At 37.2% G+C, this 15,276-nt stretch overlaps 1 protein-coding gene across 4 annotated transcripts in view; it reads right to left on the reverse strand.

Moving 5' to 3' along the window:
• Positions 1 to 318: 318 nt before the first annotated feature.
• Positions 319 to 15,276, reverse strand: part of LOC136883445 (upstream stimulatory factor 1) — a 59,847-nt gene continuing 44,889 nt past the window's right edge. For all 4 annotated transcript variants that reach the window (XM_067155741.2, XM_067155740.2, XM_067155739.2 and 1 more), the window contains exon 6: positions 319 to 853. In XM_067155741.2, the coding sequence (XP_067011842.1) occupies positions 626 to 853 (228 nt within the window). In that variant the 3' untranslated portion in view covers positions 319 to 625. The remainder of the gene's footprint in view (positions 854 to 15,276) is intronic.

Genomic DNA, 15,276 nt, shown 5'->3' on the forward strand with positions numbered 1-15,276 from the left:
ATGATAAAAGGTAAAGAAAGCAGGGATATCAAATCACTAGAGCAACAAAGTCACAAACTCACGCACTGATGAGACACTTGTAGATGCCACACTTAAGACTGCTCCTGCTGATACATGTCAAAGAACAGTTTCAGAGCAGATTGCTTTGTTCGGAACAAGTTTCCAAAATGCTTGCTATTCAGTGTATATTACTTCCTCTCTCTGATAGTACAGTAATATTTTCCTAATTCTGGACAAATCTGGAAAAAACCAACCCCTACCTTGCTAAGAAAGCAAATCAGAGGAAACATATAGCAATAAAATTCCAACTATACTTCCGACAGTCTTCAAAATATACATAAATTATATAATACATACAATTATATAATACAATTATTCACATGTGCAATATGCCTTACATCACAGACTATTTATGCACAGGAAGAGTAAAAAAATCTTCATTTTTAAAGATTATTCTCCATTGTACATACCAGCAGTCAGAAACTGAAAAAACTATAAAACATGTTATAAGCTACCTGAGCCTTTGTTTACCACGCATAGGCTCCAAGGCAGGCAGCTATGAGCTTTCCCCAATAAAAACACAATGTACAGCTGAATATAGTCCACCTATGCAGTTCTGCCATCACTACGACACAGGATTGTGTAGGTCAGGGGAAGGCGGCAAGATCCCATGCTGGGTGAGCCTTGATCGCAGAACTGAGTTTTCTCTTTTGAGTTCTTCATTTTGTTGCCTGGCTACTTCCAGTTCCATTGTTAGCCTTTCATTCTCCTTGAGGCATTCCGCTAAGCGCTGGTTGGATGTTCTCAGTTCCATTATATATTCACATGCTTTGGCGAGTATGCCACCTTTACTCTGCACAGAACAAAAGAGAAAAAAATCAGCTTTAAAAAGAACATTTTGAACATTACACCCCACCACCGCTAGCAAAGTAAGCATTGTCAAATCAAAATATAAATGTTCCCATATATTATTATATGAAAACAACGCCTGAAGTTCTACGGAAATATGAAGTGCTGTGCTGTTGGTATGACCAACGAAATATGAATGTACTTGAGAAAAAATTAAATATATATAGGTAGATTAACCACCTAATCAATATACAATATAATCTAAAAGGATTATGTATCTAACATGTGTGGATATGTTTTGACTCTTGGAGCCATCATCAGCACACAAACAAATAAGATTAATAGCACATAAACACATTTGAAAGGAAATCATGAATGTAGTAATAACACACATCTTGATGACTGAGACAATTCAAAACAAAATATTGGAGCTCATGGGATAAAGTTCATAAATTTACCACAAGATGGCTAAATATAATACTGTATATTATATTACTTCTTTGATGAAAAGTTGCTGAACAAACTTTCTTTTTGAAACATTATTAATCCTCCTTAATAAAAAATAGTCACAACTCTTCCCATTATTTCATGTAAGTTCTCCCTCCCACAATTTTTTCTTTCCCCCCCCTCACTTGCAGTGATCAACTGCTGGCATGCTAGACGGTCTCTCAGTTTCATGTTTTTCCTACATTTCTTTGTCTTTTCTGTATTGACTACATACTCCTTTTCATTTTTCTAATTGTCACCCTCATAACTTTTCTGCAGCATGATATTCTGATATGATTGATACTTTCTACAAGACTTCAAGAACAACTGTTTTTTAAAATATATTTTATAGATGTTTTTGGTTATGTTTTCCTTCTTACATTAAGACAAAATTATAACTCTTCAAGATAGATTCTTTTTTAGAAATTTTTAATGTGGTGTTTTCTCTAGATCTTTTCTACCGACTTTATATTTTTTCAAGACTGAAGGAGGCCCGAAAGGGCCAAAACATTTATAATTAATTGTGTTTCTAATCAAAATTTGTGTACCGACTAAGGTGGACTTTTAATTTATGTATTTCTGGAAATATCCTTTATATGCGGAGGGTAATTTGCATGCTACTTTACCCGCAGGTGGTAGAACCGGCCCTAAGTGGAAACTTACCTTTAACATAAAATTACCTCAGTAACTTGATTTCAGCATAAAATGTAGTGAAAATCACTTTGGATTAAGTAGAAACTGTGAAATGTGAAAAAAGAAGTCACAAATATGCCCATAAATGGAAAATTTCCAATCCTCCTAGTGGATCGTTTAGCAATATTTTAACCAACCTGCACATTCTATACAGTCTGTGATGCAAATACAAATACTGTACAAGGAATAGTATATTCCTTCATTTGGGGATTAACTGTTGGATATTTCTTCTGACCACAGGGACAATCCACTTTCTGTATGGTACTCCACTCTACAAATAGCTATCATTTCTGGAATTCACCACCTGTGGTTCAGAAGTTCTCACTACGGGAAAAGGAAAAATTGAAGACTTATTGAGATATCATCAGAAGTTCAAAGGAGCAACAGGAATGTGCCCTACGACAGCGTTATTCAGATATTTTTGTTGTAATTTCTGAGGCTAAAGTTATATAGTAAGGCAATCAAGTGCAAGACCACTGCAACTGAGAAAACTGACTGCTGGAGACAGCACAGTAGTGTACCGCTCAAAAACATTATCTATTTTATACATTCTGATGATGTTTTCTGTGGATTTGAGTGTCTACACTACCAGTAGGAAAAGTGACCACATTACTGATCAGTTTAATGTATTCTAATAATGTCCAACATGTTTTCAAGTGCCTAATGCAACTAAATGGAGAATGTACCCTATTTTCTAGCACACATTTATTAAACAGAAACTTGCTTTAGCGGAAAAATATCCTGGTCCCTTGGGATTTCATTTAATACAGGTTACTATTACACATTATACTAATTAATAATAATTAATGTTATTTGTTTTACGTCCCACTAACTACTTTTTAAGGTCTTCGGAGACGCCGAGGTGCCGGAATTTAGTCCCGCAGGAGTTCTTTTACGTGCCAGTAAATCTACCGACACGGGGCTGTCGTATTTGAGCACCTTCAAATACCACCGGACTGAGCCAGGATCGAACCTGCCAAGTTGGGGTTAGAAGGCCAGCGCCTTAACCGTCTGAGCCACTCAGCCCGGCACACATTATACTAGCAAAGAGGATGAATCTGGGTGCTTAAGAGTTAAGGATATTTAGGTAGGGGTAGTAACGAGGAAGAGAGATTATTAAGTGTCCTTAAATGGTGTTATAAAGGGAAGAACACAGTGTGATGTAGAACTGTTCATCAGATACACCACAGCATGCAACATAGTTTCTGTCAGTTGGATGAATTAGGATGAGAACAGTCCCAGATGAGGATAAAGTAAACAAGTTTTACGAAACATTGAGTGACATTGTAATCAGGGTCAACAGTACAGATATGATAGCGCTAAGGGCGATTTCAATGAGAGGACTGGAATAAAACTGAAGGATAAGAGAAATATAACAAGATATGCGGTTACGGGCTAGAAGACAGCAGGAATCATGAATGCTACTATTAATACATGGGAACCACATGTGAACCTGTAAAAAGAACACCGATACAAAGAACATGTACCTTAGACAGGAAGTGCACACATAGACCAGGAGCAGGTATTGTATAGGCTGGGAACTGCAAGCTGCGTGTCAAGCCTTGCAGTAGTTCACATGGCAAGGACACGGTGAGAGATCTCATAGGGAACAGTGCTCGAAGGTTCTGAATCCTTTGCAAGCCTGGGATGTGGTAAGGTTGCATATATTTGATAGCTTCCACAGACTGATTTGTTTATTTGGCACTGTAAAGGGTCATACGTATCATGGAATAGGGTAAAAAAACATATCTCTGCCAAGTGAGCTGTTGCGAGACTTGACATGCAGAGGGCAGTTCCCAGCCTACACAATACTTGTTCCTTGTCTGTGTGTGTTCACCTCCTGTTATAAGGTACATGCTATTTGCATCTGTGCTAATTTTACAGGTTCATTTGGGGTACTCATAATTAAATAATAGCGACACTCACGATTCCTGCCATTTCCTAGTTCGTAAGTACACATCTCGTTATATTACCCTGGTTTAGATAAAGGGACCTATTTATTTCAGATTTGTAGTAAAAGTGGCAGTGTGTGTGTACACACCCCTCTGATAGAATGACAAAGGAAAAGAAAAAAAAAAAAAAAAAAGAAATAATGTGGAGAATAATTAAATGAAATACACAAACAGTTAAAGAGAACAATAGGGATGTATTGAAACACTACCGATAGATGTCTCACGAGTGGTACACAGTATGCGCTTGTCGATCATTTGTTCCTCTGTGTTTTTAATGGAAGTTGTCTAGTTAATTGATGAATTTAAAATTTTAATATATCGCAATGGCAGAAAATAAAACAAGAAAACTGTTTTGCCCGACTATTTCAATGTTCCAAAATTAAGGCCAATCGTATTCATACCATCAGTTTCCTAAGGATGAACCCTTCCGTAAAAAGTGCTTGCATACGCTTCGTATACAGGACCTAAGAAATAAAAGTGTGACTCATAATATTAATGTCTGCTCGAGAAGCATTTTGCAGTTGAAGATATTGTCATTGCTGAAAGGAGTGAATGAGATAATTCATTCTAATTAAGAAATAATTTTATAAGAAGTTAGTGACGTTCTTGGACAGTAGAACGCTGGTCTTCTGAGCACAACTTCGTATATTCGATCCTGGCTCAGTCTAAAGGTATTTGAAGGTTCTCAAATACGTCAGCCTCGCGTCGGTAGATTTACTGGTACGTAAAAGAACTCCTGCGGGACAAAATACCAGCACCTTGGTTTCTCCGTGTACTCCGGTTTTCCTTGTCATCGTTCATTCCATTGACACTCTCCAATTTCATTTCATCTGTCAGCCATCAATTATTGTCCCAGGGGAGTGCGACAGGCTTCGGCAGCCAGCACAATGTCTATCCTTGCCGCTAGCTAGAGCCTGGAAACAGGCTGAGGATTTTCAGTATTATTCCATAATTTATATGCAAAAAGAAGACTTAAGGAGAATGCTGTACCTTCGATGTTTCAGTGGAGTGGCACCAGTACCTTAGAAATAATCCCGAGTGCAAGAAGATTTAGAAGTAGGGAAGCAGCCATAACAAGGTTTGCGCTGGTGTGCCATGAATAACAGAGTGACCTATAATTTGACACTGGAGCACCATCAATTCCAGACTTCCTGAACAGGAAATAATCCATCAACTCCAAATTTAAAATATTTATATCTGTCTTATGACCTGAAACAAGGTCTTGAAACTTGTGCACCGAAGGGTACTGCAGTCGTACCAATATTGTGTTTTATGTACAGCTCTCACTAAATATGTATTATACCCGTAACACGGTTCTAAGTTAAAGTTCCCGATGTGTAGAGTTATGTTACCCGCTGAGCACACTTCTCCTGCAAGCATGTCAGCTGAGAGCAGCGAGGAAGTGTGACGTCACAAACTGGGGAACTTGGTCAAGGCTATATTGCGTCAGCCGACTGAATGTTCGATTCCTTTCCATTATTAATTTCTGAGTGAATTAAGATGTGAAGAAATGAACTACATCACCGTGTAGCCTAAATGATTATATTCATGACTCCCAAGTTTCAAAGAGATCTGTTGAAAATTATGGAAGATATTAGCAGTTACAATTTCTTGGGGATACCGAATAAAAAGGCAGGCATTTTGCTTGTCAAGCCAGTTCACTTTGTACCACAGCTGAGATCGGACGGCCAGCTGTTGGGTATTCTGGTGTCGTAATGTAAGTCGTCAGTTCGGCCCTCTGTGAAAGTTTAAGTCCGGGTACTACGACGCGTTATAAGATTTAGAATATTTTCAGAGTCGTGTGTGTGGTGATAGAAACTGCACCTAAGCTGAAATGTGAACAGTTGAGGAGTTTTACTATTTACGAGAAGTGTGACAAACTTACATTTTCTCACCAATATGATGTTACGCTAATATAATTTGATGTTCGTATTTGAATGACAGTGATTAACTTTACAAAGTTATTTAACATTGAATACTGAAGTGTTGAAACGTGATCGTTAATGAAACGTCAAAACTGCCCATGACATCTTTACAAATGATAAACTGTGCTAGTAGTGAAACCTAATGCAATATTTTCAGACTGTTCAGGTTATTGAATTTACGGTAGTGAAGCATCACAGTGCATAATTATTCTACTGAAGGTGGTGGAACATTTTATCAAACTGTACATCTGTGTTGCGAATGACTGATACAATTAATCGTATTTAACAGTGTCGTCAAACTTAGATTTTATTTTACAAGTGACCAGATTCTTAAGTGAGCATAAACTCAGTACTGTATTTAAACGATTTGGTGCATTTAACATTCCTTAATTATCCTGATAAGACTTGTGTCGAACCCAGGACGATTCCATGAAGGACAGTGTTTTCTTTTGCCATTTTCAATAGTGAAAGGGACTAAATTCACAGAACTTATTCTTTTTCCTCTGATGTTGTGTGAAGTGTTAAAACAGGATACCTTGTTTTCTATGTCGTTATTCACACAATATTCTCACATTTAACTTTAATAAGGTGACATTTATTTTATGTGGTTGATACATCACAAGTTTAATTTTGAGTTCAATCTAATCCATCAGTAATGACTGTGTACTTCAAATTATTCAGTGAAATCCCATTGTGCAGACAATTTCCTGCCGCTTGTGTCTCGTAAAAGATCGCTACTAACAATAATCTCATTTGTGCGGATCAATTACTTTGAATCCATTTTATATCCCAGTGCAGTGTTACAACCAAGACCACGAGTGCTCCTGGATCATCCAGACCTCCTAGATATTCGAGACCGGCTCGGAAGATGGTGGCACCATGAACAAACATTGCGATAATGCAATGTACCAGGACCAGTTCAATCCCAGGAGAAGTACGCATTGTAACTGCTGTGCTGAGGTGATGATAAATTCTGACTTTATTTTATGAATAAACTTTGAAAAAAAATTAGCATTCCATTATACTTATTTTACTTCCCTCTCCGCTGTAACAAGTCAGATAAAGACCGGACACCCCTGTACTGAGTCTCATGTTCAGCTAGCCATCGAAACAAACTTTTACGGTTACAATACATATTACTCATGTTTTCAAAAGATTAAAAAATTAAATCTTTACAAAAACACAAAGAAAAGGTTGTTACTTTTAGTCATTCCCTTTCAGTCAACTCTCTTCTTTCCGAATAATTTTCCGACCTTTTCCATCAGTTCCATTCTCAAAGCCGCAATCGTCATAGCACCTACATTATTTCCCATCTCTTTCAAAACATCAGCAGAATATGGTTACTTCATTTTCATGCATTTAAAGTAACAGTTTCGATTATCATAAATTTAGAAATACTCCATATAAGGCTCATGTAAAACAATCGAAAAGCTGAAAGTGCATACTGGGTATTACCATTACGCTGCCTAGCAGACAAGTTTTGCGTGATACATCCCTAGTATGCTAAATCAATCTACAAACACATGCAGGCTGCAGAAGCAACAAGATACAAATTATGTACTATGCATGCAATACAGATGGTGTTGCACTATGGTGAAAGAATATTTGCCCCTTGATCACAATCTTATCTTGGAACTTTTTGTTCTATCTATATTCTTGTGGCCAGTTTACAAATGATGTTGGATTTGTACACCTCACACAAAAATCTGCCTTAGTTTATATGACTGAAGGAAAAAAGGGATGCAAGGCTCATACATGGTCTTTTCCTTGTCGAAGTCAGTAGGCTGATTCAAACCGTATAGGTGGACCGATCATCTCAGCTTCAACCTTCACTCTGTTGATTGCAATGACATCAATCCTGCCAACGATGCCTCCATCAACAATGCAGAGTGCTTCAAGACTGTCAAGATGAAGCGCGTTAGTGATCATAGTTCTGATATTACTATAGCATTAATACAAAGATTTAGAATGACAAGTGTCTCGGTATAACAGTGCGATAATACGACCTGGCCAATCAGAATGCATTCTTGAAAAGTATGGCCGCTGATGGCCTCAGCCTTTTACGAAAGTGGTGCCATCTGGTATGATTCGTAGTAAATATGACAATTGATTAGCAATTGTTTTTGCGTAAGTGGAGGAAAAAATTGTTGTTTGAATTGTCCTTAACACGTGGTCAATACGTTCGTGTGAATAATTTTAAATATTTGTTTGAATTGCGTCAACACGTTGTCAATGAGTTCATTTGGATCATTTGTAGTGTGGTCAATACGTTCATTTGGATAACATCTATCTACACGATGCAAAACTTTATTAGGAATCATGAAAGAAAAAAAAAGAAATCTGCGATATGTCTTTTGCCACTAGATATCTGGTAAAGAGACATAAATTACAAGTACACAAGTTGTCATCTGAATCACTAAAGCGTTGGTGGCTCAATGGAACTGGATTCACTTGTAAATTTTGTAGTTGGGACACACCCAGCGAACAATAGTTGCGGGGACATTTAAGCGTCATACATTCAGTCAGAAGATGCCAAAATTCATATAGACTGCCTTGGTAAGTGCTGATACTTTCCATATTACGAGTTGGATAGTTTAGAGGTAATGGATTGGTATGTTCTTACTCAAAAGCCTGTCTTTTTCATTTCAGTGGTGAATTGTCCGTATATCGCTGTGAAAACCAAGAGTTGAGTCAGCATATGTTGTGTGACCACAGTGAACTAATTCTTGAAGGATGTTCTATCACAGAAATGTCTTTCGGTAACATGACAGGTAGGAAGAATGGTCAAGCATTGTATCATAATAGTTATGCAACAGATATTCATATTTTTGTTCACTGTATCTAGTTACGCAATCCACATGGAGATAGTTGAATGTATAAATATTCATTAAGTTTATTAAGGGTTCCATGTAATATCACAACCTGCTACAAGTTCTTCACAAAATGTTATGACATTTTCAACACGTTCATTAAATACCAATATTCTTTAAATCAGTACAATTTTATGTTCCTATTAATAGCTCCATTAGGCCTAATGATGCTCGAAACGTACTCACCACCAAAAGTCATGCTTTTAGAAAGATTTTCCTTAATATATTCAGTATTTATTTGAAATAAATTATTTGCATGAGGAGAAGATTCCCTTAGGGTGAACTTTCAGTTTTCATTAATGTGTCGTCTAAAATGGTTATACTGGTACTAACTACACTTTATCATTCTTTGAAATCTCAAGAAGGGTGCCTATGGTTCTTGCTAAATTCATTAAACTATTATTTTAAGAAATTCTGTTAAGACTTATCTAGTTCTATCAGGTACAGCATTATATCCATGGAAAGAATGTGCACAAAATTCCCAACATATTAGTCCATGATGTAACCCCACATTTTAAATGATATGTCTATTTTGAATATAGGATGATTACTTCCCCCTGTGAAATATAACTGTTGCTAGGCTGAAGTGACCGGAGTGAATTCTGATTTCCATGTTAGAATTAGCATAGGAAGTCAGTGTGTTGATGTCACGCCGATTGATCTAGTGCAAACCTGCATTTTATGCAATATTTCATCATTATTTTCATTCTGAGATAAAATAATTATTTTAAATTTGAGGAATGACTTAGAGATGGGAATGTTTGCGTAGTAAGATTGAATACCTACTTTTTTAACCTTGTCTATAACCTGTCATTTGCTCCATTCCATAGTTCATGACAAACTGGATGTTTAGGCTACATCTTCTGTAATTTATTTTGTGCACAAATATAGTTCATGTGGGAGTTAAAGATCTGTTTTATCAACTTTTAGGTTCAAAGAAATCATTGACAACACCAACAATAACATTAAATTATCTTTGTCTTTCTGAAGTGGCAAGAAATGTGCTCATTTCTTTGCCAAAACCTTCCAGGTGTTTACATAAATTTATGAACTAATATTTGTTACATCCTCATGTAATTCATCAACTTTCTCTGCAAAAAATATATACTTTAATATCTTTTGAGGTAACTGCTAAGGAAATAATATTTTGTCATTCAGTAAGCCTACTTGAAACTCTGGAAAAGGTAATAAAATAGTGAATGGTTTATTCCAGATGTAAAGAATTGCATTCTGAAGAATAGAAGTATAGTTTTCCAGAAAATAACGTATAACCACTACTTTCTTCCAAATAATTTGTTTCCAGAATAATAAACTTGTTGTTGGAGCAAGTTACACAAGTCTTGGTGAGTGATTGAGTCAATAGTAGCACTTGAAGAGCAATTTCCAGCCTCCGTGGCTCAGGCGGCAGCGCGCCAGCCTCTCACCACTAGGTTCCATGTCTCAAATCCCAGTCACTCCATGGGAGATTTGTGCTGGACAAAAAGGAAGCAGGAGGTCTTTCTCCAGGTACTCCAGATTTCCGTGTCATCTTTTATTCCGGCGACACTATCCAATATCATTTCATCTGTCAGTTATTAATCATTGCCCCAGAGGATTGCGACAGGCTTTGGCAGCCGGCACAGTTCCTATCCTCACCACTAGATGGGGCTTCATGTGTTCTGTTCCTGACTAGGTTGAATGACTGGAAACAGGCTGTGGATACTCATACTTGGGAGTGATTTCCAGTCATTTATTTCTGAGTAATTCAGTGCTTGGCTATACTGATCAGCTGTTCAGGCTGGGCTGAGTAGCTAGGGCAGTAGAGCACTGGCTTTCTGAGATAAAGTTGGTATGTTCGATGCTAGCCCAGTCCAGTGGTAATTGAATTTAATGGTGCTTTCTTGAAGATCCAAGTTAACAGACAGACCATAGTCAGAGGTATTTATCAAAATTATCTGAAGCTCACTTAAAATGATCAAGTTCAAACTTTATCCACCCACCTGGTGACCGTGATTGTTAAGGCGTTGGTGTCTAAACTGTCTGACACCGAGGTTAGCCGGTTCGAATCCCTTTGGTCGAAAAAAAATTTCCACCATCAGAATGTTGGCCGGCAGGGTAGTGGAGAGGGTAGTATACAATTTATAACCACTAGATGGCGTGCCAAAAGCCTGGATTAAATTCCAAACCTCTCCACAATGCTCATATGGAGTAAGGGCATATGACGTAATTGATGGTGATTCGTCCATCAGATGGTGACGTTAAGCCTTCAGTTGACCCCCTGGTGCTATTCGACAGGAGTACGCTACGTACCGGCACCAGGTTTCACCCTCTCCCTTCCTGGTATCATATATCACGTCGTTCATTTCATCTCATTAACTCCTCTCATGAGGTAGACGTCAGGAAGGGCATCCAGTCATAAACAAACGCCACGACAGATTCGTCTTAACTCATACCCGATCCCGTAGAGAAACAGGACAAGGGTTGGACAAGCAACAATAAACATTATATCACGAAAACAGTACTCTACAAACAATGGCTTTTTGTTTTTGTTTGTCCAAACCTTGTCTCGTTTTATCTACGGGGTCGGGAATGCGGTGAGATGAATCAGTCGTGGCCGGTTTTTATGACCAGATGCCCTTCCTGGCATCAGCCTCATCAGAGGAATTAATGAGATGAAATGAATGACGCGATATATGATAGTAGGAAGGGAGAGGGTGAAACCTGGTGCCGGCACATAGCCTACTCCTGTCAAATGGCACCAAGGGGTCTGTCCGAGGCTTAACGTCCCCATCCGACGAACGAATCAGATCGACAGCGTCATATGCTCTCACTCCATATGGGCACTGCGGAGAGGTTTGAAATTTAATCAAGGCTTTTGGCACGCAATCTAGTGATTAGAAATTGTATATCACCACCTCCCCTACCATGGTGGCCAAAGATTCTGATGGCCAAAATGTTTTTGATCAACGGGACTCGAACCGGCTAACCACAGTGTTAGACCGTGTAGACTTCAACACCTTAACATTTAATGCCACCAGGCTGGCACGAGTACTCTACAAACAAGTTTAGTAAGTAAATAAAAAGTAAATGTCTAATTTGTTGTCGTAGTTTGTGATTTTATGGAATGACCCTTACCATAACACAATTTGAGCTGTGCAATGAGTTTATTATCATCTTAATGTTAATAATTAGTAATTCAATTTTTCTATTCTTTTCAGGAATCTAAGGTATGGAAATCAAAGGAAGAAAAATACACTCAATCCAGATATAATCTAACTCATCCACCAAGACATAAGAGGACATCGACAACTGTATCTACTTATTTCTGTCATCGCAGTGGATTGGTCAAAAGAAGAGGAAAGGGAATACGGCATATGAAAATTCGGGGTTCATGTAAAATAAATAAATCGAATGTGCACGTTATTTACAATAATGTACATTTTGGACATTGCAGAGAAGTTGGTCATATCCTGTTGTCAAAAGAAGAGAGAGAGCAGATTGTTGGCCATTTGGCTCAGAATTTTCCCTTTGACAATGTTCTGAAAAATATCAGAGACAATTTAGATACTAAGCAGATTACCAGGCTGCACTTTCTGCAAAGATATGACATGAGTAATATTGTTCGTGATTTTAGATTTGATAGTGATAAACAGTCAGAAAGATGTAGGAAGTAGGTGCATTTGGATAGATAGGTTAAAAGAAGAAGGTAAGAGTATGCCCCAGAATACACATTGACAGAGAATGATTTTTTATTAATAATTATGACTGATGTGAAAAAAGAAATGCTTGTGGAGTTTGGGAAAAAGAAAATCATTTGTATGGACAGTACTCATGGGACAAATGTTTGTGACTTCTCACATCATTGATGTTAGATGAATACAATGAGAGATTCTCTGTTGCATTCTGTTACTCTAATTAAACAGACTGCAATGTACTGAAATGTTCTTTTTTTAAAATTCTGTCAAATAATCAATATCTGCAATTGATTTACCTGTGCAGATACTGATAACTGATAATTAGGCTTCGTTCTCTAATGCATGGGTGGAAGTCACGTGCGCCCCTTTAAAGAAACTTCTATTCATGTGGATAGGGTTTGGAGAAAGAACATTTCCTCTAAAATTCATGGTAGCCAGGAATTCAAAGCAACTGTGTACAAACTCCTAAGGATATTGTTGCAGTGTGAAGATGTAGGTGAATTTCATAGTGAGCTCAACAACTTCCTACATCCTTGTGAAAATGATGACACATTAATTTAGAGAGTTTGGTGTGTACGTCGAAAAGGAATATGTTAGTAGGTGTGATCTGTGGGCCTATTGTTACTGATTAGAATTTCACATTAATACCAGTATGCATTTAGAACCCTACCACCAAGTCCTAAAACAAGTGGTAATGAAAGGTCTCTGAGTCAGTAGGATGGATAAGAGCATAAATGCTGTGATGTCAGTGGTCAAACACAAAGTGTTTGACAGGTTGCTAAAAGTAAATAAAGAAAAACTTAGCAAAGCTGTGAAACATATAAGGCAGAGGCACAAAAACAGTCCAGAAATGTGTATTGATGATTTGACAGTGGAAAGTTCCACTTCATGTAAGGTTAAAAGCTGGAGGACAGATGAGTTTTATAGCATCAGGAAAGAATGTGTAACAGGTCATTCTGCCGCCCATTGATTTGCTCTGAATATAAAATATGTATTCATGAGTATCCATGTACATGCTGTGACTATTCTTTGCACTCTACAATATGCAAACATATTCATTTGGTTTTGAGGAGAGCCCACTGTACTCATCTGTCCTGGAGTTCCTGAGTTCTTTAACTATTTTGAAAATTTTTCCTAGGTGCAACTTCATGCCATGTATACTTTATTTCACTTGTTCATGGTAGTTTGTAGTTTACTCAGCATATCTGTAAATGTATCTTCATTCTCCTTGAGTTAGTCAAGATTGTTTTCCAGTTTAGACATGTTTTTTACAATACTTTCAAACGATTCATTCAGTATATTTGGCACAATGGCTATGGGCTCCTTTGTTACCTTACTACAAGTTTCATTATTTCAGCACAAGCTGCCATGCATTTATTTTTGGAACTAATGAATTTGTCATTGGCAATTATTTTTCATTTGTCAATATGTCTTCTACATAATTATTTAATAGCAGCGTACCTTTCTTTGCCTTCCGAAATATCCTGCTTAGTTTTAATGCAAAACAGTACCAATGAGTTCTTAGTGGCTGCGAGGTGAGGAGTGTATTGTTTTGACATGTTTTCTCATGTACTATTGTATTAATATTTTAATAAATGAATGTACATAAAATGAGTTGTCATTTATTGAAAATAATTCCTACATATTACCGTACTGTAAAATGCACTTGGTGTTTCACTGCTGATAATGATCCTGCAATCATTAAGAGGGGAATTCTCAAGGCAGTATTATTGGAGCTTAAATAATATGAGTAAAGAACTAGAATCAGACATAAGGCTTTTTATGGATCATGTCATACTGTATAGAGTAATAAATAAGTTACAAGATTGCGAGCAACTGCAAAAAGATTATTGTAAGTATGTACGTGTTGATATAAGTAAAGATCTTCATTGGGGTAATCACATAAATGTGATTGTAAATAATGGGTACCAATTTCTGCAGCACATGGTTGTGAGGGTATTTAGTGGTTGCTATAAGAATGTAAAGGAGAGGGCATGTAAGTCTCTGGTAATATCCCAATTAAGAGTAAGTTTCCAGTGTATGGGACCTTCACCAGGATACTTGACTCGAGAACTGGAAAAAATCCACACAAAAAAGGCAGCTCGATTTCTTCTGGGTGATTGCTGACAGAAGAGAAGCGTTACAAAAATGTTAAAGAATTTGGGCTGGGAAGACTTAGGTGTAAGGAGACTAAGTGGTACATTCAGAGTTGTCAGTGGAGAGATGGTGTGGAATGACATTGGTAATCGAATAAGTCTGAGATCACAATACGAAGATAAAGTTGAAATTCAAGAGGACAAACTGGGACAAATATTATTTTATAAAAGGAGGAGTTAGTGATTGGAATAATTTACTATGAAAGATGTGTAATAAATTTAAAAATTCTTTGCAATTCTTGAAGAGAAGATGAGTAAACAACAGACAGAGTATCTGCCACCTGGGCAACTGACCTAAATGCAGATCAGTGGTGACTGATGCAAATGACAGTAAACATGACCAAGAAATGGTGAATAAGTTAATCTGGGAAGGACAGCTGAATCAGAAAGTGATGGAACAAACAAGATAGAGAGAAAAATATTCTAGACAAGGTGCTAATAAAACCAGATGAGAACTACAGAAAAATTGAAGTGATCATGAAGATCTTTTCTGTGGTAGTTTAAAATAAATGTGAGAGAATAGAATGCTGTAAGACTATTAGGCAATAATCATAAGGTTGATGAGAAAGACATAGGGGAGTTTTTAAAAATTATGATTATTTAAAAATGGTGAATGAAAATATAAACAGACTATGGGATGGGTTTAATGAAATTGTTGGGGAGTTTGAAAA

Source organism: Anabrus simplex, chromosome 11 (assembly GCF_040414725.1).
Source record: "Anabrus simplex isolate iqAnaSimp1 chromosome 11, ASM4041472v1, whole genome shotgun sequence".
In the NCBI taxonomy this organism is placed as follows: domain Eukaryota; kingdom Metazoa; phylum Arthropoda; class Insecta; order Orthoptera; family Tettigoniidae; genus Anabrus; species Anabrus simplex.